At 51.6% G+C, this 24,801-nt stretch overlaps 1 protein-coding gene across 1 annotated transcript in view; it reads right to left on the reverse strand.

The window, feature by feature from the left end:
* MYO5B (myosin VB) overlaps positions 1-24,801 on the reverse strand; it is a 353,491-nt gene that overhangs the window by 55,172 nt on the left and 273,518 nt on the right. Inside the window, exons 18-22 of the mRNA XM_034642874.1 lie at positions 22,243-22,354; positions 17,846-18,057; positions 15,873-16,029; positions 13,651-13,890; positions 6,392-6,625 (exon numbers count right to left, since the gene is read on the reverse strand). Of these exons, the coding sequence (XP_034498765.1) occupies positions 6,392-6,625; positions 13,651-13,890; positions 15,873-16,029; positions 17,846-18,057; positions 22,243-22,354 (955 nt within the window). The remainder of the gene's footprint in view (positions 1-6,391; positions 6,626-13,650; positions 13,891-15,872; positions 16,030-17,845; positions 18,058-22,242; positions 22,355-24,801) is intronic.

Here is a 24,801-nt window from a genome sequence, read left to right on the forward strand (position 1 = left end):
GCTTTCAAGTTCAGCCGAAGGTGCTGGGCGGTAAGAGGACAGCTTCCCCCGGACTCCCACGCTCAGCATCATGGGTGGGAAGGGTCAGGAGAGAATTTCAACACTGCTGGGGTCCAGGGGCGAGATCACCCGCCTTCCCCCTCTGTAGGGGCTCAGAAGGCAGCGACTCTCACGGGTGAGTCCGCTCCTCTGGGGGACTGACAGGTCTGCAGACGGCTCATTCTTCCACCCCAGATACACAGTATCTCTGGAGGCTTACAAAAAGCTCTAAGTACTTACTTCATCAACAGTCTCTTTATACAATCCAAAGTCTTCCGATTGCAAAGTTTCCAACGTCCTTCAAAATGTGCTCAAAACTACGTCCCAGGAAACTGTCCCCTCTCCGCTACACGATATTGCTGCTTTCATTCTCTCAATTCAGATGGACTCGGTTTCTATCACAAGTCCTCCCGCAGAGGCAGTGCTCAGATGTCCAGGCATGAGGCTCTGACCAGCCCGGGTCATCTGACGCTACCCTGGGTGGTTAGCAGAGCCTTCGCCCGCCAGGCAGAGTATAAGCCTGTTCACGGAGAGTCAGGCAGATGGGCGTGTTCTGCCTCCCCCACAGGATTTCAAACGAGAAAAGGCTGGTGAAAAGATTTATGCACATAACTAATTGCACCAAACTGTTCCTCATCAACAAGTTATTGCCTATTATAACGAACACGGCTGACGTCGTGTGTCTGCGGAGACGGCAACCTACTTCGATGGTGGGAGGCGGGGGACGTACAGAAGCAGCAGCACGGAGAGGCGCCCCTTATCATCACGGACTGCCACTCACCAAGCCTCGTTCTGGCCCCCGGCGGATGCAGGGCGAGGCTGTCACTCACCCATCAGACACTTCCTGACGTGGTTCTCCGTGCTGGGAGCTGGAGAGGCAAAGTAAGCAACACTCCAGGCAACCATCTTCTGAGAGCGTCCCCCTCAACAGGAGGGGGACAGATGTGTTGCAGCAGGAAACCAGTAAGGGCCGCAGCAGATTCCTGTCAAGCAGGGTTTCTAAGCCTCAGCACTATGGACATGTGAGACTAGATAATTCTTTGTTGTTGGCAGGGGTGCTGTCCTGTCGACATTCCACAACATCCTGGCCTCTACCCACCGGATTCCAGTAACCCTGCGGCCCACCCGCCCTCAACCCAGCTGTGACTGCTAAAATGTCTCCGGACATTGCCAAAGCTCCCGCCACGCTGCCTCTTGTCCAGAGCCACTGTGATGAGGGGATTTAGAATGAACACAGGTAACAAGGAACAGAGGGAGGTCCAGGAGGTTTCCCAGGAGAAGCGGGTTGTCTCAGTCAGACACGAGGGATCTGCAGGCAGCCAAGGGAGCTCTAGGTGGAACGGTGACATGGTGCAGAGGGATGGTAGCCATGGTTTGGGAACAGAACAGCGCAGCTGTGGTCATGTGTGGTTCGGACGGGGGCGCTGAGAAAGGACGAGGCTGGGTGGGGAGAAGTGAGAATCAGAGGACAGTTTCACTCCTTTTGTCCTTAGGATAAGTTCAACTCCTCCACACACACCCCTAAAATGGGCCCACCTTCTCCCCACCCTCTGCTTTCTGCCTGTGTCCCTGTTTCCCCTGCCGTGCTCCCTTCCCCAGCCTTCCTGGGGGTGGGGGGTCTCCTCCTTGTCTAGCTCTGGACCATGATTCATTCTTCCGGGAAGGCCTCCTATCCTGCAGGTGTGGGGCGAGCCCACGAGCTCCAAGCTCAGCTTACAGGGCCTGCCTGTCCCTCCAGAGACCCAGTCAGACTGCTCTGCGTCCTCACCCACCTGCTCAGCCTGGGCCCACGGACCACTGCCAGGCTGTCACGTCATCACGTCACACGTCACCCCCAATGCGACTGAGCCCATGAGGAGCCCTGCATGTCCAGTCAGGGGGCCTGTGCTTTCCTCCATTGAAAAAAAGGTTTCCGTTATTTTTTTATCAAATGAATGGGTTTATGGTCGACTAAAACATCGAGAACACAGGAGTTGCTTAATCAAATGATTCAAGAGAAACACAATGTGGGGGAAAAATACTCTTCAAATGCGTCTTACTTTCTGTTATTAAAGACAGTTCACCCGATGAGCACCTTTAAGTTAGCTGGGCAAATCATCAGAACAGCGTTCCTGTTCCTTGATGCACACGTTGTATATAGCCAACACCTTTATAAAAGCAAGCTTCGATGGGGCCTCATGTGGAGCTCAACCCTGGCGCCGTGCTTGGAGGGCAGGACTCCGGTCCCCCTCCATCAGGAACAAGGCACAGGTCTGTGACCTCTGAGCTGGCCAGCTGTAAGTCACTGTGTGTCCGGTCACCAGCCTGCTTCCCTGGAACCACTCTCTGAAGATACAGATGGCTTCCAGAGCACGTGGCCTCCTGCGAAGGCTCCCAGCTCACTCACCGCCCTCATCCCCCCTTCCCCTGGGCACCTATAGTCAGTCACCACGCTTCTGCAATGGAATGCAGCAGTCAGGCATGCCTGGCCAGTAGCGCGTTCCTGCCACCATCCCAAACCTCCATCCCTAGGAGGGCAGTCTAAGATCATGTAACTTCACTGCAACCACCTAGGATCCGGGGAGACTCGTTTGAGCAAGCCAGGGTCAACGGCATGTACCCGCAGCCCTGTTCTACCGGGCCTCAGCCTCCTTTCTTCCCCCGGTCTCCCTCCAAGGCTTTGATTCATGAAGGCAGGCCTCTGGGGAACTCCATACCTCAAAGTAACAGCAGGGAGCTTTGCTTTCTTCCTGGCCTGCACCACTCTGCAGGAAGGGTCTCCGGTACCACCCTGTGCTCCACACCCCGGGAGGGCAGAGACAATGCTTCCCTATCACATGTCCCCAGGTGCTGGCCACCCCTCTGTCTTCCCAGCCAGCTAGCACACAGGGAGTTTGCTGGCAGGCACGGTGGGTGACAAACTTCTGCAGCTAAATGGCCTCCCTTCTGTGAATGGTCAGGAATGCAGGCTTAACACAGAACCAGGCAGGTGCGTCCCCTTCTGCATGATAAATAGTACCTTTGCCAGGGTTTGGGACTCAAACATCATGCAGCAGCTCCACGTTCTCTTAGTTCAGGGCGGGGTGGGGATCTTTTAACTCTTGCAGGAAATGTTATTGGGAGGGTTTCTTCTTCAACGTTACTTGGGACAAATCATCTGAACCAACGCTGGGGCTAAATCCTATCACTATGGTGCTAATCTAGTCCCTGCTGAGTTAAATGAAACAAATACCCCAGCTTCAGGCTCAAGAACTGCCTTTACTGGTTAATCTTTAGGGACACGAATTTATCTCTGAGCTCTTGGTTTTGTCTTTTTCCAAGTCGGGTAAAATTTAAACTGTAAAAAGGGCCAAGTGCAAGGTTTCTAGTAGGAAACCACGGGACAAACTGATTAAACAGGTCTGCAAAGACCAGCCAAGGGATGTGGGGTGGGGGAGTTCCTGCCCTCAGGGAGACCCAGCATCTCCCAGCCCAAAGCAGTGCAGCCTCGTGGCCAGACAAGGAATATCGTCAGCAGTGGGGAGCCCAAAGTTTTCCAGGCTGCCAGTTCCAATAAAGCATTTGCTGATGGACATATCAAGCCCGTTAATTAACATCCACCTGCGGTCAGCTCCTCACTGTGCTCTGACGGTCTCATCAATCTAGCTCAGGGCACAGCAACCTCTAGACAAGCCTGAGAGGAAACCAATTGTCTGATTATTCAGCATTTGTTAAGATTGAACATGGTGCCTTTGATAAATATTAAACCCTGGCCAGGCACAAAAGATGAAGGAGGGGAATAAAAGCTAGCCTTCTCCCCACCCACTCCCCGCAGCCACCAGAATAGAAAGGTCTTGAAGACCCTGGAGAAGGTGGTCATTTTGCTTCCACTTTCTCTCTTCTTGGAGAGAGCTGGGCATTGAAGCTAATGAATCATCTTATGCCAGTTCCTTCTCCTGTTAACTAGCTGGGGATCTGCTTACATTTTGGAGTCAGAGAAGGTGCTTTTCTTGTTCTGCCTCTCTGCCTATTGTTCTCCTTCTTGCAGTGTCCTTGAATTGTTTTCTCTTGGCAGTTCCAAGCTCTCATTGTATTTAAGACCTAGCTCAACACACCCCTAGGAAATAATTTTTGTAAGGAGCAGAGGAAAGCACCCTCTTCTCTGCTACGCTGTGCCGGGGAAGAGTTCATATTATAAACCCTCAGGATCCCTGGGATGGAGACTTAGACATTTTCAGAGCACTAAGCCCTCAAACCACAGTGCCCAAGGGGAAGTAGGTAAGGAGGATGGGCGGCTGAGGAGTCAAGAGCTCTCTGTGGGGTGAAGACCGGAGACACCCACGTTTTGTTGATCTGCTGGATGAACAGACTTCCCACACGCCTCCCCCTGATTCGGGTGCCCATGCAGGGAAATTGCTTCTCTTTTTTCTCCCGGGGTCACCAATCTCAAGGGTTTCCAGTTCTAATCCTGGCACCTTCTCTGCCTTTGGATTCCACCGCCTTGTGTTTTGATCACATGGAAGGGTTACCATCCATCTGTTCCCACGGTCAGTAGACACAAGGGTGGAATTCCACGGTTGGTAGGTTACAGGCTTACAGCTACATTGTAATAGGAGCTTCCTAGTACCACATGCTTTCTCCCAAAGAAGGAAGTCCACATCAGGCCTTGTGGTGGGTGAGCGGGCAGGTCTGCCTGGGCAACATACTAGGTGCAGAAGCTCCTACTTTTCTGGGCTAGGCTGGCTGCCTGCTCCGGGAAGCCCCCCGTCTCACTGTAGTCATCACCCAGTCTGCACGTGGACCCCATCTCTGATGCTTGCGAAATCCCCAGGCTCGGGCAAAGCAGTGGCTGGTGGTAGGAAGTTCGGCCTGGGACGGGGAAACCATGTCAGCTGGCTCAACTGGCTCCTTGGGCTTGCATCTACACAGAGCAGTCTACATGCTCCCCAGCTGCGCCTGAGGGCTCAGGCCACAGCAAGAGGGAAGCACTACAGAGCAGGGCTGGGGTGCATCTCACGGAGCTGGCCAGTTGCAATGTCCAGAAGAAGCCTGAGAGGTAATCTACACTTAAAACAACCAGCTGAGGGAGCTAAGGCAGTGAGCTTTCCCATGCGTACTTGGTAATGGCAGGACACGGAGAAGAACCTGGCCATTCCAATGTCTGCCCCAGAACCCTTTCTGTGGCGGCATTTAGCCTGTTTTTGTTTTTTTTTTTTAAGATTTTATTTATTTGACAGAGCAGCACGTGCAAGCAGGGGGAGGGGCAGAGGGAGAGAATCTCAAACAGAATCTCAATCTCTGTACCAAAGCACAGAGCCTGATGTGGGGTTTGATCTCATGACCCTGAGATCACGACCTGAGCCAAAACCAAGAGTTGGACACTCAACTGAGTGAGCCACCTAGGTGCTTCTCGTCTGCTCTTTTTAAAAAATATTTGAGAGGGAGAGAGCAGGTGCGAGCACACTCAGGTGGGGGGAGGGCAGAGGGAGAGAATCTTCCAGCAAACTTCCCACTGAGCACGAAGCCCATACCCATCACAACCTGAGCTGAAACCAAGAGTTGGATGCTTAACAGAGTCACCCAGGTGACCCCTGCTCTAATTCTTAAACACTCAAAGTTATTCCAACATTAGGAACACTGAATCCCTCCCCCATCCTTAGATTCTCAACCCACTGCAACTCTCCAGTATTGGAGGCACTAAACAAGGGGCTAGGTGCTATCTGCCCTGTGGTGTGTGGGTCACTGCAGAGACACAGCAGTGAACAGCGGTGTCCTCGTCCACAGGAGGCTCTCCAGTGGGCACACGGCATTCCCCAGCTTGAATAGTTATCTTGGGAGAGAAGGGACTCTTTGTATCCTGACTTTTGAGATGGAAAGTAGGGGCCAATCTCAGGAAGTTCTATTTTATGGGGTGGAGAGAAAACCTATAGAGCACACCAACCAGAATGCGTGAGTCAGGCCGAAACTATCCACACTGACTTAGGGCATGTTCCCCAAAGTAGGATTACTATGAGTAGGGATGTCTAGAGGGTGCCTCTGCCTCTGTACCATGCCTCTAGCTAACGAGAACTCGGGCCGCAGAGCTGACTCAGTGGCTAATTCTAGACTACACAAAATATGCCCAAAGGCACACATGCGTATTCTTTTTAGGAGATGCTACCGTGTTCAGCTAACGGCAAAACTTAACCAACACATGTTAGGTGAATGGACATGTGCGCATGTGGGCTCCCCCAAAGCATGAGCACTTTATGTCTAAATGCAGAGAGATAGTCAGTTCACGGGCACAAGCCCGGTGAAGTCCAGGGTGATTTTAAAGCTGGAAGAAGAAAGTGCCCCGAAGGGGTTCTCTGTTAGCCAGCCCACCGCCAAGCCACTCCCCCTGGCCTCGACATACCTTTTTCAGCTCGTCCTTCTCCTTGGTGTGGGCATCCTCCAGGATCTTGCGCTCCGAGTGGGCCCTCTGCAGCTCAGCCCGCAGGCTCTCGACCTCCTCCTGCAGCCTCAGGCTGCTGTCCCCACCGTAGCCCTGCTGGTAGCGGGCCAGCTCCTTCTTCAGCTTCTCCACCTCCATGGTGTGTGTGGAGGTGACGGCCGACAGCTGCTCCGACAGCGTCTTGAACTCTTTGTTCTGTGAGTGCACCGGGGGGAGGAAGAGAGGGGAGAAAGAATAGAGAGCAAGGTTATGGGGGCAGGTAAAAAACACGAAGGCCGTTAAAAAGGGAACTTCCGAGGTGGAATTAGATTTCACCATCACGGCACGCTTGAGTGCTCTCCTGGCATCCCCCCGATAGAACTCTGTTGTGAACCTGGGGACAATAGAGGGACAGAAAGAACCCCGAAGTGGACATTCAGGGAGCGTTTATGAGCAGTGGCAGAGCAGAAGCCGGCTGACAGCGGTCAGTCTTCTATGTGTGGCTGGACAGACCTTACAGCCCATTTGTAAGTTGTGGGAACAACGTAGCTGGATTCCCAGATCTGCAGCCTCTGCTTTTCAGGCTTTCTTGGTCTTCACACAGGGCCCTCCTGCCTTAGGACTCGCTGGCACAAAAAGCTGCAACCTAATCGCTTAGCTCTGAGACAAAGGACCCCTTCAGCATCCCCTCTTCCAAGGAGGCCCTCTGTAGGGCGAGGGATCCCTCTCACCACCTGTCAGCTCACCCTGGAAGACTCTGACACCACACAGTGATGCCCTGGAAGATTCTGTCAATGCTGTGCCCCTGCGGACTGGGCACCCACACTGACAACAGGCAAGCGAGCAGCCCCCCATGTGCCTGATGCAAGTACGGAAGGGGGCAGGGCACAGCACCATAGATGGGCTCACACAGAGGGAACGTGGAGGATCCAGGACCAGCATCAACTGCCCGTGTCAACACGGCCAAAAACTGGTGCTTCAAGAGGTGAGAGTAGCAGGTGAAAGTGGCCAGTGGTGAAGGGAAGAAGGGGTTTTCCAAGTAAGCAACAGAGAGTCACTCATTATTCTTCGTTGCTGTCCTCTGTGGGAGCTCCAAGTAGACCAGGCTGTTGGCTAAAATACCAGTAAGCTGGGGCATCAGGAATCAATGACTAGTTCACATCGGAAATGAAGCTTCCCGAAAAACTGTGCGGAGCAGCACAACAGCAGCTGTGGGACCTCCAGCCTGAGACCTGCTCTGGATGTCCAAGCAGAACAAGTCGTGCTCTGATAGTGCAGCGAGAGATCCTCCTACAGCCCAGGGAAACCTTCTGGTTACAACCGGACATGCCCTTAGCTCTGGTCAGGCAGCCAGCCTTGCTTGAAGTAATCACAAGAAATCCAGTTGGGGGGCCATCTATTTAGGAAACTCAATCCTCTCTGTACCTCCCGCCCCGAAGGCTGAAGCGTTCCTGCCCAAGGGGAGTGGGCTCAGAAAGGGAAGGTGTGGTAGATGAGCCATGTCGATTTTTCTCCACTCTGGGCTGGAAGTGAGGTTCAGCCCGACTGTCACCTCCGGGCAGCCTAGCTGGGTCAGATCACCATGAGTGGAGGACCGGGCTGTGAGGGCTTCTAGCTGGAGCTAGTGTGGGGTGCAGGAGGTGGCAAAAATGCAGTGGCGGCCAGGGGCACAGGCACAGCCTGCTCCTCTGCAAGGATCTCAGGGAGAGCTACGTTCTGCAGATGGGCTGATGACGGCATCCTGCTATGGACACAGATGACACCCTAGGACTCTCACGCAAAGATAATGTGTCCTTCTGGGAAGCCAGCTCTTTGTGGCTCCTGACACCCAGGTGGACCGGGGACTCAGGACATCAGGGAGTTAAGAATGGCTGGAGGCAGAGAGACCTGTGTTCCTAGACCAGCTCATCCTTGATCAGCTGCATGTGTCCGATCAGGTCCTTCCACCTCGCCATGCCCCAGTTTCCTTGTGTGTGAAAGGGGGACCGAGAGTGAGTCCTTCCTCAGAGTTTTTATCCAGATGCAGGGAGATCCAGTGCTTTGCTGGTGCCCGGCACACAGTAAGTGCCCAATAAACAGGAGCTGGCTCCTTGGCTCAGTTCTGCAGGGAGTCCCGGGGAGAGAGCTCTGAAAGCTCTGCTGGTCCCCGGAGGTGGTGGGGAGACTCCTAACAGCAGCACCTGAGCAGCTCTATTTCATCATCAGCATCCAAAAATAATCACTGTGGACTCATTGCAGCTGCACATTTCATGCTCTGGAGGTAGGACTTCAGAAAGGAAGACCCCAGAAGAGCCCAGCAGTTTCCCGTCTTATCCTCATGCCATGATGCTGACATCAGGTGTCCATGGCTGTGCAGCTAAGCCTGACACGGGGCAGGAGGGCACTTGCTTCCTCACAGACCCCAGAAACCCTCCCTGCAATGGCAGGCTGAGCTCCTCAGTGCTGCCTTTGTCAGTGTGACCAGGAGACCTGGCCAGCTCTCTCCTGCACCAGTGAGGCTCTTTTCCTACTATCAGGGCACGGGGGTTTCCAGATAGACCCCTATTCTCCTTGGGCTCCTCAAACACCCTAAGAGGATGCTCGCTCTGCCCCTACTACTAAAGGGCACAGATCTGTCCTCATTGCCAACAAGGAGCCTGTCTGGGAAGCCAAGTTGAGACTCTCGGCTAGTTATTATTTTCTCAAAAGCTTATTATTTTTTTTTCCTCTCAAAGATTTGCTTAGTAAGACTTTCTATGCTTGAAACGTTTCCCCCACCTGAAGGATATGGCATTCACCTGTTCCTTTGGTCCACGGTCCCAAGCCCTCTGCTGGCCTCTACAGCACTTTTGTATGAACCAGGAAAGGCATCACCTTCAGGAGGGTGAGCTCCACAGAGTTGTCTCTCTGGGTGAACACAGGCCCAGGGTTGCACAGCTTAGAACAGAGGACACCTCTTCCTCAGGGCAGCAATGCTCCAGAGCTCATAGTGAGATAAGCAGAGCAGAGGATAGTCTTCAGCCCTACTTGTCCCCATAGCCAACTACTCTTGTGCAGTGCACAACCTGCAGAACTGTACAGAAGAGGTTTCAAGTAGTTCCCAGTCAATGGTCTACAAACCCCTGGGAAAGGTGGTGAGGAACTCATTGCAAGACTGACTGTATCACGAAAAATAACATGTCCCACACATGCTACTAGCTCTTATTGGGTGCTTACTATGGGGCAGGCACTGTACTACATAATTCAATATATATTATATACATATATATATAAGTAATATATATAAGTACATAAAATATATTTTAATATATTAATATATTAAATTTATATATATACATATAAAATTATAACTCATTCACTCCTGAGACTGATTAATATCCCCATTTCAGTTAAGGAAACTGAGGCACTGGAGGCCATAAAACTGTAAATTATACTATTTTTCAAATGTACTTGGATGCTCTTATGAATCAAAATATCAACTAATTTAACATACCTACTGAGCGTATACTAAGTATACTGAATCAATCAGATTTAAAAGGCTACTAACTGAATCCATAGGATTCTCTATTATTTTCAGATAAGATATTTAAGTACAGCATTGCACTCATAAAGGTCTAATAAACTTGACCTTTATAAAGAAATTATAGTTTCAAACTGGACTAGTCACTCTAACATGTTGTGCTTGAATAAAGCCAGAATGATAGAAAGCCAAAGTCATTGGCTACATCATTTTGACTGAAACATGTCACAGCACAGGCCTACATCAGGGACACTCTAAGAAATGGTCCCAGGAACTGTCACTATATTTACTGCTGAAAGATATTGTGAAGGACGTGGCTTATGATATCACAGATTATGAAAACCCTCAGGAAGAAGTCTCAGCACCAGGGACAGCTCCAATCCTCTTAAACTGTTTTCTCTTACAACTCAAGTGAAGACTCTAATTTCCTTCTTCCGTTTGCTTGGAAACTTGGTGCCAGTTTTGTGTCTTGTCACTTTTGTTGGGTGCACAAAACCTTAGACATGAAGTTCGGTGCTAAGCCTGCCCTGGTTTTAGCCTTTAGTTTGTTCCTTTGCTGACTAAGTCTTGGCAGTGGGGATACCTTATTTAAAAAAAAAAAAAAAAAAAAAAAAAAGCTCCCCCAGGTAATCCTATAGGTGCGGCCTGGAGTCAGGAACCACCACTTTAGCCACATCATAGCATCAGTGAATTTTTGAGCTAAAGTTGCTTTAGAAATCTTAGGCCAATCTCCTCGAAAGAACTCAAGGCCCAGTTATAGATTCGGCCATAATCCCAAGCTGTCAGGTCTGGTTGCAAATGTAATTGAGACAGAACTCAGGCCTCCATCCAGCTGGGACTTTGTCCACTACCACATGCTGCTCTGATAAATACTCTGGGATGCCTTTGTCTATCCTCTCCTTCTGGCTCAAGAACCTTGTGTGTCCGGAGAGCGGTGACCAGAGTTGTCTCCAAAGCATCACAGAAAGAACAGAAGGACATTCAATCCAAATGGTGAGCCCCATCTGGCAAGAGACTATAAAATCAACAAGCATCTCTGAAGACCTGGTGCCAAGATTACGCTGTAATTATGCTGATGCCTCCTCACATGACAGAGTGCGGGGAGAGTTCGTTGACACTGGATCTCACACACCCCTGTAAAAGGCCAACTGGTCCAAGGATGATGCCATCTATATGCGAAGAAACCCAAAACAAAACTGAGCCTTCCTTGGATTGAGGAATTCTCACGTGTCCTTAGAGTCTCCAAATGTGCAGCTATCCTATATTTGGTGGGAGGTGGCAGAATGTTCTCTGGAACCAGACTGCCAGGTTTCAATCCTAGCCATGCTACTTACTAGTGTGTGGGCTTGGGCAGGCTACTTAACCTCTGTGCCTCAGTTTAAAGCAGGAAGATTATCATCTCATCAGGTCACGGTGAGGATTAAATAAATTAACATATGAGAATGGTGCCTGGCACACAGTCGGGCAATGCGGGGAGGGGTCCAAGACAGCAAGATCTAATCCACCTCTCCTGCCTCTTCTGCTCACCCTCTGCACATAGGGCACCCTGCCCAGGGTGGAGAGCACCTGCCACCACTCACAGATGTTTGCCAAGCAGGAAGCTTAAGGCAAAAGCTCTTTTTAAAAATAGGCCTTTTAAATCTGCTTCTCTTTGATGTTCCAGCACGTGGGTTGTAAAATATCAGATTTATTTTTAACCTCTCGAGTTAACTTCAGAAATCAGCAAAGCCAATGCAGGGCCCTATGGCTGGAAACTGAGGGCTGCGGTGGCTGGGCAGTGTGTGGGGCTCTTGGCAGGGTGAAGTGCTGCCAACAAAGTCTACTTGTCCATCCAACTAGACTTTACTCAGAAGGTTAACTGGCAAATTTTGACGATGCAATTCTTTTGGGTCCATCACCAATGTCAATAATAATAATTAATAATAATAATAATAATAATAATAATAATAATAATACCACCACACCATCACCACCACCACCACCTAGGTCCTCCCTGTACTTGTGTTTTTGTTTGGGGTTTAAAAAAAAAAACTAGCATCACAATCCTCCTTATGGCTGTGGGATCAGAGAGACCATGGCTAGAATGCTGGCTCCAGAATTTTCTAATTCTGTGACCTCAGCAAGGTACTTGATGTTCCTGATCTACAATTTCCTCATCTGTCAGACGACCTCACAAAGCCGCTGGAGGATCAAATGAGAGTGAACATAAAATGCGTGCCACAGGGCATGGCACGTGGGGGTGCGCAGGAAGTCATTAGGGTGCTGTGCTGTTGGCCCCACTGGCATAAGATTGTTCCTATAATACAGCATCTGTATGGATCAAAGTCCTCTTCTGTTCACCAAGCCTAACAGAGCACCAGAAACAGTCAAGCACCAGGTAAAGTTGTTCCAAAGAGGAGGATGAAGGAAGATCGGCCACGGGAGCCACGAAAGAGTAGAATGTATGGGCCTATGTGCACACGGGCCTATCTCACCTTTCCAATCTGGTGGAGGGTGCCCAGCATCCTATGTTTGTTTCAGATTCCCTGCAGGGAACTGCACAATACCCCACGGCCGCAGGGACCTGACCAATGACCTGTCACTTGTGTGACTGGTTGAGAAGGTGGCTGGGGTAGGAAAAGGAAGAAGCATGACCATAATAGTGGTCACCACTTTTGTGAGCTCCCTGGGACATACCAGACCCTTCATGCATATTCAATCACTTATTTTTCTTACAGCCCTAGCAGCCCTATTTCATGGATAAGCAAACTGAGGCTCAGAGGGACCAGGCCACTTGACCTTTAAGCAGAGTTGAATTTGAACTGGATTCTTTCTGATTCCAAAGCAAGCACTCTTCCCACCACACAACACAACAGAGGCAGAAGAACAGAGTGGTGAAGAACACGGGTTCTAGAGCCAGACAGGTGGGGTTCAGATCGCGGGCTGGCCACTGTCGCCTGTATGACCCTCACCTGTAAAGAGAGGAGGAGGACACTATTTCCCTCCTTCCAGGACTGCTGCAAGGATTAAACAAGCTAATAGAGACAAGGCACTAGGACGGTGCCTGGTGTGCAGTGAGCCGTACCCAAAAATCCACTATCATTACCACTCCAGGCTGCCTCCATCAGGGCAGGAAACCATGGCCTTGGGCTAGTGTAGCTGCTTCCCCTTGCTGCTGTCACAAATTACAATTCAGTCAGCGATACGAGTCAACTGAAACACTACAAACCTTATGACTTACAGTTCTGGAGGTCAGAAGTCTCAAAGGGCCAGAGCAGGGTCGTGTTCCTCCTCGAGGCTCCAGCAGGGAAATCATAGTCCTGCCTGTTCTAGCTCCCAGAGGCTGCCTGTGTCCTGGGCTCATGGCCCTGCCTCACGCCAACCTCTGCCACCACCTCTCTTCCGGATCTGACCCTCCTGCCTTCCTCTCCCAAGGACCCTTGTGCATATACTGGGTCCACTCAAATAATCCAGGCTTATCTCCCCATCTCAAGACCCTTCACTTCATCACCTCTGCAAAGTTCCACTTGCCATGTGAGGTCACACAGTCATACACCCTGGGGATTAGGGTGCCAACATTTTGGGGGGGGGTGACATTATTCTGTCTGCCATAGTCAGTAGCTGTTCTTACTGACTAGGGTGACACCTCAGGACACCTGTGCTTGCTCAGGTCCCTGGCACATGCAGTTGCCTAGGGAGTTCTCTCCAACGTGCCCCCCAGGCCCCCCAGCCGCCACCCCCGTAGGGAGTTCTGGCCACTGACCTGGTCATCGATTTTCCGCTGCAACTGCACCACTTTGTTCTCCATGCCCACGTTGAGGCGTTTCAGGTGCTCTGCGGAGCGGGCCTCGATCTTGAGGGCCTTCAGCTCCTGCTTGGCCTTGAGCATCCGGAAGGCGCACTGGATGACGATGGCCGCGCCCCGCAGTCGCTGAAAGCGCCGGCGTGCCATCCAGCCCCGCAGATGCTTCTGGAGGATGGTGGCCTTGTGCTCCATGAGGACCTGGAGAGGTTGGGGGGACAAGCACACACCTGCTGGGTTTGCATGGCAGCAAGAGGGGAGGCTTACGTACTGCCCGGAGGGAGAGCCAAGGCCGGCCTTGGTTTTAGGCGATACAGAGAAAACATGCCTCCCTAAGACACAAGGCTTCAGGGGCCATTTGTTATAAGAACAAGTTTTAACAAGGGTCTGCAGCAGCCTACATGCCTGCAGAGAATTAGCTATTAAAGTCTTGTTTTTAGTTTGTCTTCTGTTTTATTGGTTAGGGGACCATAGGGTAAAAACCAGCAAGTCAGAGGGGCCTGAAGATGAACTGTGCTCAGAATGGCCCATTCAGCACATTCTGATGCCCTCTTGGTAACGGGGAGCCCAGGAGATGAAGCAGGAGTCTCTAGTCAAGAGCCCATGATGAGCCACAGACTTAGAGCTACAAACTCGGCTTGGAATCTACTTTCTTTCTTCTATGAAGTTAAAGATCACTCAGAAAGCAAAAGCATCATCAGTGGGTCCACCCTAATACCCTGCAAAATAAATGTTTGTGAAATAAATGAATAAATGAGCAGACATACCCAGTATCACTAAGATGGAGCCTGGGTTCAAACCTTGTGCCTCCCATGTGTCACCTGTCCCTTCCCTGATGACACCACACAGACATCACTGATCTCGCAGGACTGTTCACAGAATGGTCCCCCACTGACCCGGTTGTCCCTGTATTATATCGGCGCTGCACCCTGGGGTCTGACCATGTTTTGTTTTTCATGGTCCCTTCAGTGTTTTAGTTTTATTCTTTAGAAAATCATACCTTCTCTGATCACAGAAGACAAGAATGTTCCTTTTAAGAGCAAAGAGGTTTTTTTTGACATTTCCTTCCAATCCATCTTCCATCTTGGCTTTGAGCTTCAGCAGTATGGGGGTGGTATGGCGGAACGGATATGTCCTGACTCAAGGCTCCCCGAGTCCTTCAGCTTCACTGGCAGGAAGGCCAGGGTCCCCCTCTCCTGTCCTCACCTTGCTAAGCTTCAGGTTCCTAACTCATCGAATGAGGTGGTGAGACCTGATGCCTACTATCGCCCCCTGCTCTCACGTCTGAGTGAACCCAAGACCAGTCACCAGGCTCTCCCCCTGGCTGACTGAGCAACCTTGGGCAGGTGACAGCTCCCCCAAGCACCTCAGTTGCCCAAGGGACCCAACGATATGCACCCATCCTACCCTTGATGATTACTGTCACGCCTTGACTTGACTGGCCTCGGGGTGCCCAGATTAAACACTGCCTCTGGGTGTGTCTGTGGGGGTGTCTCTAGACGAGATGAGCATTTGAATCGGTGGACTCCCCTCCCCAGTGTGGGAGGGCATCATCCCTCAAGGCCTGAAGACAAACAAAGGCAGAGGAAGGAGGAATTTGCCCCTCTTCTCCTGCCTCACTGCTTGAATTTGGACATCTTGTCCCACTTTTTCCTGTCCTCAGACTGAGATTCACGCCATCCGCTCCCCTGGATCTCAGGCCTTCAGACTTGGACTGAATGACATCACTGGCTTTCCTGGGCCTCCAGCCTGTGGACAGCCGACTGTGGGACTTCCCAGCCTCCATAACCGTGCGGGCCATTTCCTGAGACATGCACGTCTCCTGTGGGTTTTACTTCTCTGGAAAACCCTAATACACTACACCTCACGGGACTTTGGAAGGACTCAGTGGAAGCAAAGGTGTGAAATCGCTTAGAAAAAAGTTAGGAGCACCCTACAAATGTTCACCGTGGTGACAATCTCTTTGCTGCTGCTTTACTTCTCTCTTTTTTAAAAAGATTTTCTTTATTTTTGAGAGTGAGCACGACTGGGGGGAGGGGCAGAAGAAGCAGGGGAGGATCCCAGGACCCTGAGATCATGACCTGAGCCGAAGGCAGACGCTTAACCAACTCAGCCACCCAGGCGCCCGCTGCTTTAGTTCTCAACCTGCAGCCTGTGAGTCCCCTGGGGCTGTGTGCACACACCTGCTGGTAGATTCTCCGCACGAACACGCCCCGAGTGAAGGCCTGAATGATGATGGCGGCCCTGCGGGCCCTCTGGTAGGCCAGGCGGGCCCTCCGCATACGGTACTGCTTCTGGAACACAACGGCTGCTCGGGTCCTCCGCAGATGCTCAGCCAGCCTGGGGAGGAAGAGGACGGGCAGGCCCTGCTGACAGAGGCCTCAAAGCCATTTGTGAATGCGAGCCTCTCCCCACTCAGCCCTGCCTGGACACTCCCAGCTGAGCCAGTTTTAGTCACTCTTGCAGGGGGCAGCGACACCCCGGGTACCGGAAGCCACTCTGGGCAGCAGCAGCTCCCTCCACATTGTCTAAGGAGTCAGAGCCTGACCCACTCCATGATCCCCATCTGCTCACTCTGCAGCCCACGAGCCCCTCGACAAACCTGGGCAGTCCCCAACGACATCACGTGTTTATGCTTCTGTCTGTCCCCTGTACCCGACTTGGCTTGGAGATACCAGGAGCCAGGTCTCAATCATGCCTGCCCCCCACATCTAGTAAGGGCCGGGCCTGGAGGTGCTTAGTGTATATTTACTGAATGAATAAAACCTTCTCAGGCCCGCACCCATCTCTCCCTGCTTTCTCATCTCCCCCGCCCTTTCTGCCTGGAATGCACTACCTATGGCCACCTGACTTTGCAGTTTCACGTCTACATTCCCCACTGCACCCCCAAGTAAGACAGTCTGACACTTACCTCCCCTTCCGGGCTTTGTTTGGTGCCAGGCTCAAGCCAAGCGCTCAGAGACTCAGAATATTAAAAGCTAGAAAAGCCCTCCAAAATCATCTAGTAGAGCCCCAGAGGAGGAAGGAACCCCCCAGCCACGCCCTGCCTGCTGAAGGGAGTCGATTCCCCAGTCTGGCTCTCCGTAAGCACGTTCTCCCTCTGTGGGCCCTGTATGTCCCTGGGGACACAAACTCCTGCAGGGAGAACGCAGGCCAACTCTGTTTTAGAGCCTCACCATCCGCCATGCAACACGGAGTTGCACGCACAGGGGTACCCAGCAAGGACTTGGCTAGTCTGCCCCGACTGTTGAGGACTACCTCATGTTGATGCTAGGGACAGCTTTTTATTTCTCTGGCTTTTGTTCCAGACATCAGGTCTCGGTGGTTCAGAGGTAATGAATCTGGTTAAGCCCAGAAGAACAGCTTACAGCAAGGATGTGAGGGTAAGCAGCAGCAATCTTCTAACTTAATGCTATGAAGGATGCCTGCTCGGGCTTGTAACTGAGGGGCTTTTTTTTCCCCTTTTAACACTCCAGCCGAAGTGACTGAATAGCCACTTGTCAAAGCCTGGCTTCTAAATACAAGACTTCGTGGCAACTTGTCACTTACCCAAGGAAACCCTGTCCTGAGAGCAAGCTGATTCTGAACCAGGGGTGGGTCTTACGGGGAGGCCGTGTCCTATGTGCCCTCTCAGGGGAGATGCTCACACCCAACGAGACCAGGGAGGAGGGGCGGTAGTTTCTGCTGCACGGTGCCAGGCTGGGTGCTGGGCTGGGGAGCTGGACTGGAATCCAGGCTCCGCCCCTGCATAGCCGTAGGTGTTTAGACAAGTCACACCTTCAACAACTCCTAACCAGGACCTCCAGAGATCTTTCCAGCTCTAATTACCAAATTCCTGACGGATGTGGAAACCAGTGCTGTAAATCACGAAGCCAAGTGGAAGCTGTGAAAGGCGGAATTTGTCTCTTTTTCTAAGAGATTACCTTGGGATTTAGGCAAACCAGTCCTAGGTTAGTGCTGGTGGGATGGCAGACTGGGGGCGTCAAGAGACTTGGAGCTAGACTTACTCCCGCAGGTGAGAAGGGCATGGGGACAGATGCCCAGCTCCTGGGAGAAAGCTGGGGTGCAGACAGAGCCACTCTAGGCTGAGAGAGGCCAACCAGCTAAGTCCACGCCCCCCGCATCTGCTATCCAGATGTGCCCCAGCTTGGCTCACCTGCGGGCCAGGAGTCCTCGGCAGCACCTCTGCAGAGTTAAGGCAGCCGCCTTCAGCCTGCGGTATTTCACCTTCTGCAGCCAGCCCCGGACCGTCTTCTGGATCATGATGGTGGCTGCCCGGAACTTGTCGGCCCGAAGCTTCTCTAGGTAGGCCACCTGGCCTGCCCGGAAGAAGATCTTGGTGCGGCCAAACTGGAACTTGTCGGGATCCTTTATAAGGCAGGGAGGGGGGCATGAGTGAGGCAACATGTCCCACCTTCCTGGTTCTTCGCAGCAGAATTCCCTTGCCAGAGCTCACGTACCCCTGCTCTTAGATACGTACTCTTAGCATCCACCAAACAGCCTAAGTCCCTTCTAGTAGACTCACGGGGCTAAGGTGTCCAGGGTGCAGCAGGGAGCAAGACTCCTGCCCTCAAGCAACTGACATCATGGTGGGAGCAGAAAGACGAGCAAAGGCTGAGCAACTTTTCAGGCAGCGGTGAAGATTAGGAAGACAATAAAAGTGGGGACTTACGGGTGGGATGGGGATGTTTAAACAGGATAATCCAGGAAGGCATTTCTCCGGAGGTGATGTCTGAGCAAAAACCGGAATAAACCCAAGGAGGCAGCCCCGGTGAAAACGTAGAAGAAGAAAGTTCCAGGAGACGAGCAGAGTAGATGTAAATGCCCTGTGGCAGCCAAAGGCTAGGTGTGTTTGAGGAACAGGAGAGCCAGGGTGGTCAAGCGGGGGAAACGCGGGAGGCTGGCGGGAGGGGCTAATCACCAGAGGCCTTGCAGGTCACAGCTCACAAGCAGGATGCGAAGCCCCTGGTGGTGCTCAGAGCAAGGAAATAACCCACTCGGGTCATTGAAAGGTTTTCCTCAAACCACCACCCTGCTGTATGTATAATTCCAGATCGCAAATAGCCCTCCAAATAAATTTTATTTGATTTCAGACTATGTTGAGATATTTTTGACATATAATTACTGTCCTAATTATATTTAGGCTCAAATTAATTACCTTTCCCCATGCTCACCCCCGTGGATAAGGAAAGACGACCCAGCAGCGTGCTTCTGCACCAGACTGGGACAGAACGCTTGCGACTTAACCTGCAGAAACTGAGTACTCTCTGTAGATAAACTCCTTCCTAATTTTATTCACTAGCATGAAGACCACAGGGAAGAAGTAATGAGCCAAGGGCTAAGGAAAACACATACACAAGAACATGTTTCAGGTTGACAAATGGCTCTGAAGGGATGCTGAATCACCACTCTTTATGGGCTCCTCACACAGGGACGATGGAGCTGCCTAAGCCGGGACGCGGCGTCCAACGAGACCATCTCTGACGGTCTCCTTCACAGCCAGGCCGCCGGTGAAGCTGGGAGGGGCGAGGTGTGGGCCTGGCTCTCATCCCTGCCTCTGGTCAGGGCCACGTACCCAATGGGTCCCCAGCATATGCTGCGAGGAACAGGGCTGGATCAGGGCCGGAAGCTTCTAGGCAGCCAAGGCCCTGTCTTCATCACTGCCCTGCTGGCAGAGGCTGCTTCTCAGTGCAGCAGGGCCAGGGAGCAAAAGGTGGATGGCTCAGCCCTCCCCGCCAGAAAGAAGTCTGGCCGCTCAGGCTTCAGCCAAGCCATGGCCTGGGGGAGTCTGGTGCCTCCCAGGAACCAGAGTACACACATGTTTGTTTCCTGTTCTGGAAAAGCCACTAGGAAGGGTGTGACCTGGTCTGCAAAGCCACTGTTTTCACAAATATAAGGATCCTTCTGAGGGTTCTACCTGCTGCAGCCAGCCACCACTAGCCTGACTGCCACACTCCCTTAGCCCCTGTGTCCTGAGCACATCTCCCACCACAGACCTGCTTTCGCCAACCCCTAGAACTTGCTGACCACACTACGCACATACCAGACAATCAGGGGTTATCTTTTGAGAACGCTTCTCTAAGAATCACAGACTAAAGGAGCAGAAAGGAATCTCAGCAGCCATCCTAAGCTACTCCTTTTATCTCACAGATGGCAAAACCAACGTCGGCAATGGTGAAGTGACTTGTTCAAGGTCTCACCAGAGATACCAAGACCCAGGAGTCCCGGGCCAGTGGTCTCTCATGGCACCAGGCCCCTTTTGTAACACCATCTCTTCCCACTACTCACGTTCACAGTTCCCTGTGCTTCTGGGGCTCCCCGGAGATACTTGCTAATAAGATTCTGCTCCCGTCACGCTCAAGGTTCAGGCCCCCATGACCTGATTCCCTCCAGTAAGGTCTATAATCACATCAGGGATTAGTGGTCCTAGAAGGCAGGGTGCTTGCCTTATGTTCTTCTATGAGCCTCCCAGCAACCACTCCAGGTTAGGGCACACAAAGAATGAAATACATACTGGTGGAATTGAAGCACAAACAAAACTCAGGTGAGCATGAAGGGTGTTCCTACCATCCCTGCAGGAGGAGACCAGCCCTCATGAACCACCTCATGAAGCAGGCCCCCCGCCCCCTCCCATGCACAAGGCTGTTAAGCACCTGTTACCTGGCCCACATGCCATCGGCTTCTTTTCTAACGACTGTGTTCTAAAGGGCACTAGCACCTGCTTGGTGCTGGCACGTGCCCTTCTAGGCTACCGTGTGGCTTCAGCCTAGCAGCACTGGGGACTAGAAGATGTGGCCCCAAAAAGGGGGGGTGGGGAAACAGAGGAAATACAAGGTCTCCGGAGAAGTGTTGAAGCACTGATCCCAAGTCCTTCTCCAGAAAGGATAACTACGCACAGTGATGTTAATCGATCAGACTGGCTTAAGGGGCGCAGTGATCCAGAGTGGCTGGTGGTGGGGGGAGGGGTGTTGCGTCGGTCTACTGGTAACACCTTGGGCAATTTCTACCAGCTTTCTAGACCTCAGTTCCCTCACCTGTAAAATGAGGAACGATGTTTGTATCTTCCTCATAAGGCACCGTAAGGATTAGATGAGGCAGGTACGTGAAGCCGTCAGGAAAGTGACTCCTAGCTGCTTCGTAACAGCCATGACAGGCCCACCCAGCTCGTCACCCATGCAGCCACCTGCACGAACTCAGAGCCCCTGTGAGAACCAGTAATAGTGCCAGGAACACAAAGACAAAAGGATCAGGATCCCTGCCATTTCAGGGGTTCCCAGTCTGGTGAAATGACAAACCCTTGATTGCAAGACAAGGGGATAAACGCAATAATGGAAGACCGGCAGTAAGCACTGTTGGCCGATAAAGGCAGGGGCAACTAACTCCACCTGGGAGGTCAGAACAGGCTTCACAGACCAGAAGGCATTCTAAGAGCCCAGTTGGGAAGGAGGGAAGAGCTCAGGCAGACCAGCAGGAGAGGAAAAAGGCCTTCAAGCAAAGAAATAGCCCACGTTCAAATAATTCTTCATTAGGGAATTCACTTAGTTCATCCATTCCACAAACATTCCTTCTGTGTTGGGCTCAGTCCTTATAACTAGGGGGTGGGGGCACTACTACAAGGACTGTCCTCAGCAATAAAGGATCCACACAGGACAGCACGCACCAGGCTTCTGGTCGGCTGCAGGCTACTAGTTCAGTCTCAGGAACTCATAAGTTATATGTGGATTTTTTACTGCAGTGGAATGGGGGTATTGATGCCCTTAAAGCCCACATTGTTTGAGGGTGAACTGTACTGGAAAATTAAAATTTTTTGATGTAGTTCTTCTCTATTACATTACCTTCTGCAAGGGAAGGTGTTTGATGTAACCCTATACTGAGACCACTTTTACCATGCCCTGCTGCAATCCCTGAATACCATGGAGCTAATATTTGGGATCTGCCCCTCACAAAAGGCCGCAAAGTAGCTCCAGTCTCAAGACTCAGGTTTGCGTTCAGGTTAATTGCAGCCTTTGCCTTATTTACAACAAGCATCTGGGAGAAGGCCTGAGGCCAGTTACGCAGCAAGTAGATATGAGAAGCACATCTGTTTACCCAACTGCTGACTTCCGAGCTGTGCCTGGGCTTCAGATCGGAGACCCCAGGCAGATGTGCAGTGTGGGCAGGTATGCAGTGTGGGCAGGTGGGCAGTGTGGGCAGGTATGCAGTGTGGGCAGGTGGGCAGTGTGGGCAGGTGCATGACATGGGCAGATGGGCAGATCTACGGAGCTTCAGGCTTTGGAGAAGCCAGAGTCCTGGGCCAGCAGCAAACCCGAGAGGGTTGGTACAAACGTTTTTAACTTTCTACATGTGTCTAGATGAAAAAAAAAAAAAAAAAAAAAAGGAAGTACTCTATGTATGTGAAGGGACTTCTCTTTTACAGTTGCTGATGTTGGAAAAAGGATAAAAGGATGAACATCTCAAACGGTTTTAAGAAGGATGAAGCCCAAAAAGCGCTGTTAAGTCCCTGCTCCCTAACTGAGCGCCGCGGCCAGGCCTCCGGGGGCACGCCCAGCTCACCTTGATGAGGTTCTCCAGGACGGACCTGCAGATGGCCTTTTTGTCTGTGTTGGCGAGCTCTCTCTTCTTGACCAGCACCCGATACCGGTTGAAGAAGTCATGGTAAGCCCACCTGGAGAGAAAGCAGATGCATCAGGCGATGCGTCACACAGCCACCCAAGGGCCGTGGGCCCTCTCAGACCGTGCCCCAGAGCAGCGAACCACATTCCAGGGGCTTGTCTTCCTCCAATCCCTCTGAGAATTTCAGTGTGGCTGAATTATACCACCGTGAGTGGCAGAAGGAAGGGGAGGGTTCTGCAGACCCCTCTGGGAGAAATGACCAGAGGCAGAACCACTTACAGGGCTTCCGCCCACAGGGAAGTGTGGACTCCCACCACACTGCTGGAGGGGGAGCCTTGCCTGGAGTGCAGCTTGGTTTTTAAATGTTGTTTTCTTATGAAATTAATGCTTCTCATGGAAAACTTTAAAAATGCAGAAAAGTATGCATTAGCAAATAAAAAGCGATATGCTAACCCCAAGCAACACCGCCCGTTCACACATCTTGGTATACCTTAGAAGGTGCCATTTTTCTCCCCAAAGTAGGGTTCGCTTAGGATTTCCCCTCTGTTCCTTAGAGTAATGCGAGCCCACTGTACAGGAAATGTTCAGCAACTCACATAAAAAACTTAAAAAATTGACGAGCACTTATAATCCCACTACCTCTTCAGTAAGAGTGCTTTGCTAGGTTCTGGAAGGGAATCTTTCAGGGTGCGTCTGTCTCTCGGCCTCGGAAGAGAGCTCTACTTAAACAAATGCAAGCTTTTCAGGGAGCTAACTATTTCTAGGCCGGGTCCGCCCCTTTCTCTTGACAGCTACCTCCGCTCACACAGATGTTCACCCTGACACTCACGGCTCCTGACCTGCGTTCGGGGGGATGCTCACAGCCTCCTCACGTCATCGCACATTCTGTTCCCACACTATGCTACTCTAAGGAGCCTGAACTCCCAGTCTAAATCCCTCTGGAGGTGAAGCCGGCCATCCATTCCCCCGGAGTCCCGAGTCCTCGGCGGAGGGACACCATCGCCCCCCCCACCTCGCCCCTTCAGAAGCATCTGCCGTGGTACACACCCTGTCACCCCAGATTGTGCGTCTGCCACTTACCATCACCTGTGGCCTCGCTAATGGGGAGTGAATGGATTCTACCTCTCCTCCTGGAGCACATTACCTTAAGTAAAATTTCATCGAAAGAACTGAGTGTGTGGAATATTAGGTATTCCTGGGTGGGGGCACACCATGTGCTTGGGATGCTGGTTCTGGTTCGTGTGAAGCACTCCCCCTTGCGCTCTTTAACCATCCCCAGCGTGGGCCTCCGCTCCCCCTGCCCTCCCAGGCCTTCACAGGGCCCTGGGAGGCCAAGGAAAACCCAGACTGAGCTCCTTGCCTCTCCGCCACCTTGGTCACCAGACCTTGGTTTGGTGGAAGATTTCTAACCTAGCTATGGGTGTCGGGGCGGGGGGGGGGGCAAAAGAGCAAGAGACAAAAAGCATTCTCATTCCCCCCCCCCCACCGTGTAAGATGGTTGTTTAGAAGTTACACCTTTTTTAAAAAACAGCTTTGAGGTAACTCACATACAGCAACATTTACTTTTAATGTGGACAATAGATTTAAGTATATTTGCAAAATTCTGTGACTGTACCGAATACTGCATTCCAGAACCAGACTCCCAGGCCCATTATCAGTCACTCCCCATTCTCCCCTCCCTCCCAGACCCTGGCAACCATTCATACCCCATGTTTCCATGCTTCTTACCTTTTAATTAATCCTGTCACAAATGTAATAGCAGCCTCTGTTCTGCTCAGAGCTGACCAGGCATTACATGGCCCTGCTCACAGGCTCCCCAGAAAACGTGCAGATTCCTTCAGGAGGAGGGCAGAGAGGCTCTAGGAGCCCCCAAGGCCTCTGTTTTACAGCCTGGAACCCTTCCCCTCACTTCCTGTGTTCCGTGGTTTCCTACCCCTCCAGTTGTAGGGGGCTATGACCCAAACCCACCGAATTCCGGGCCATCTAAAGGCAGCTTTAAAATGGAAACATTGAAGGTTATGTGCCCAGCTAAAGGCTGCTTCGATTATTCCAGTCATGTATGATAAATGTCAAGAAACCCCTGAGGTCTGACCTCTCTTAATTCTGGAGACTTAGGAACAGAGCTAGAGGTGATAAGCCACAGATCAGATGTGTGTTTTGTTTTTAACACACACAAACGCTACCAGATCTCTCCTGAGCTCTTTCTGCCCCAACCCCCAAGCTTTAGACACAGGCCATTCCCTCTACTGCTACCTCCATGTAGGGTAAGATGCAAATGGAATCATGTACACAGAAAAAGGGCTTTGTAAGGTCTAAGTCTTCTTATTCCTCGTGCCCACCCATCCACACATGGCTCCACAAGCCATTGCTCCTGCCCGCTCAGGGAGGTGTGAGCTCTCCCTAGAAGGCAGCTCAGCACTTTCTGTGTGACTTTCTGAGGGCACCTCCCCCTCTCTGCAATACAGTTATTTGTGTACTCATCTTATTTCTCCCTACGAG

This window comes from Ailuropoda melanoleuca, chromosome 14 (genome assembly GCF_002007445.2).
Source record: "Ailuropoda melanoleuca isolate Jingjing chromosome 14, ASM200744v2, whole genome shotgun sequence".
NCBI classification, from domain to species: Eukaryota; Metazoa; Chordata; class Mammalia; order Carnivora; family Ursidae; genus Ailuropoda; species Ailuropoda melanoleuca.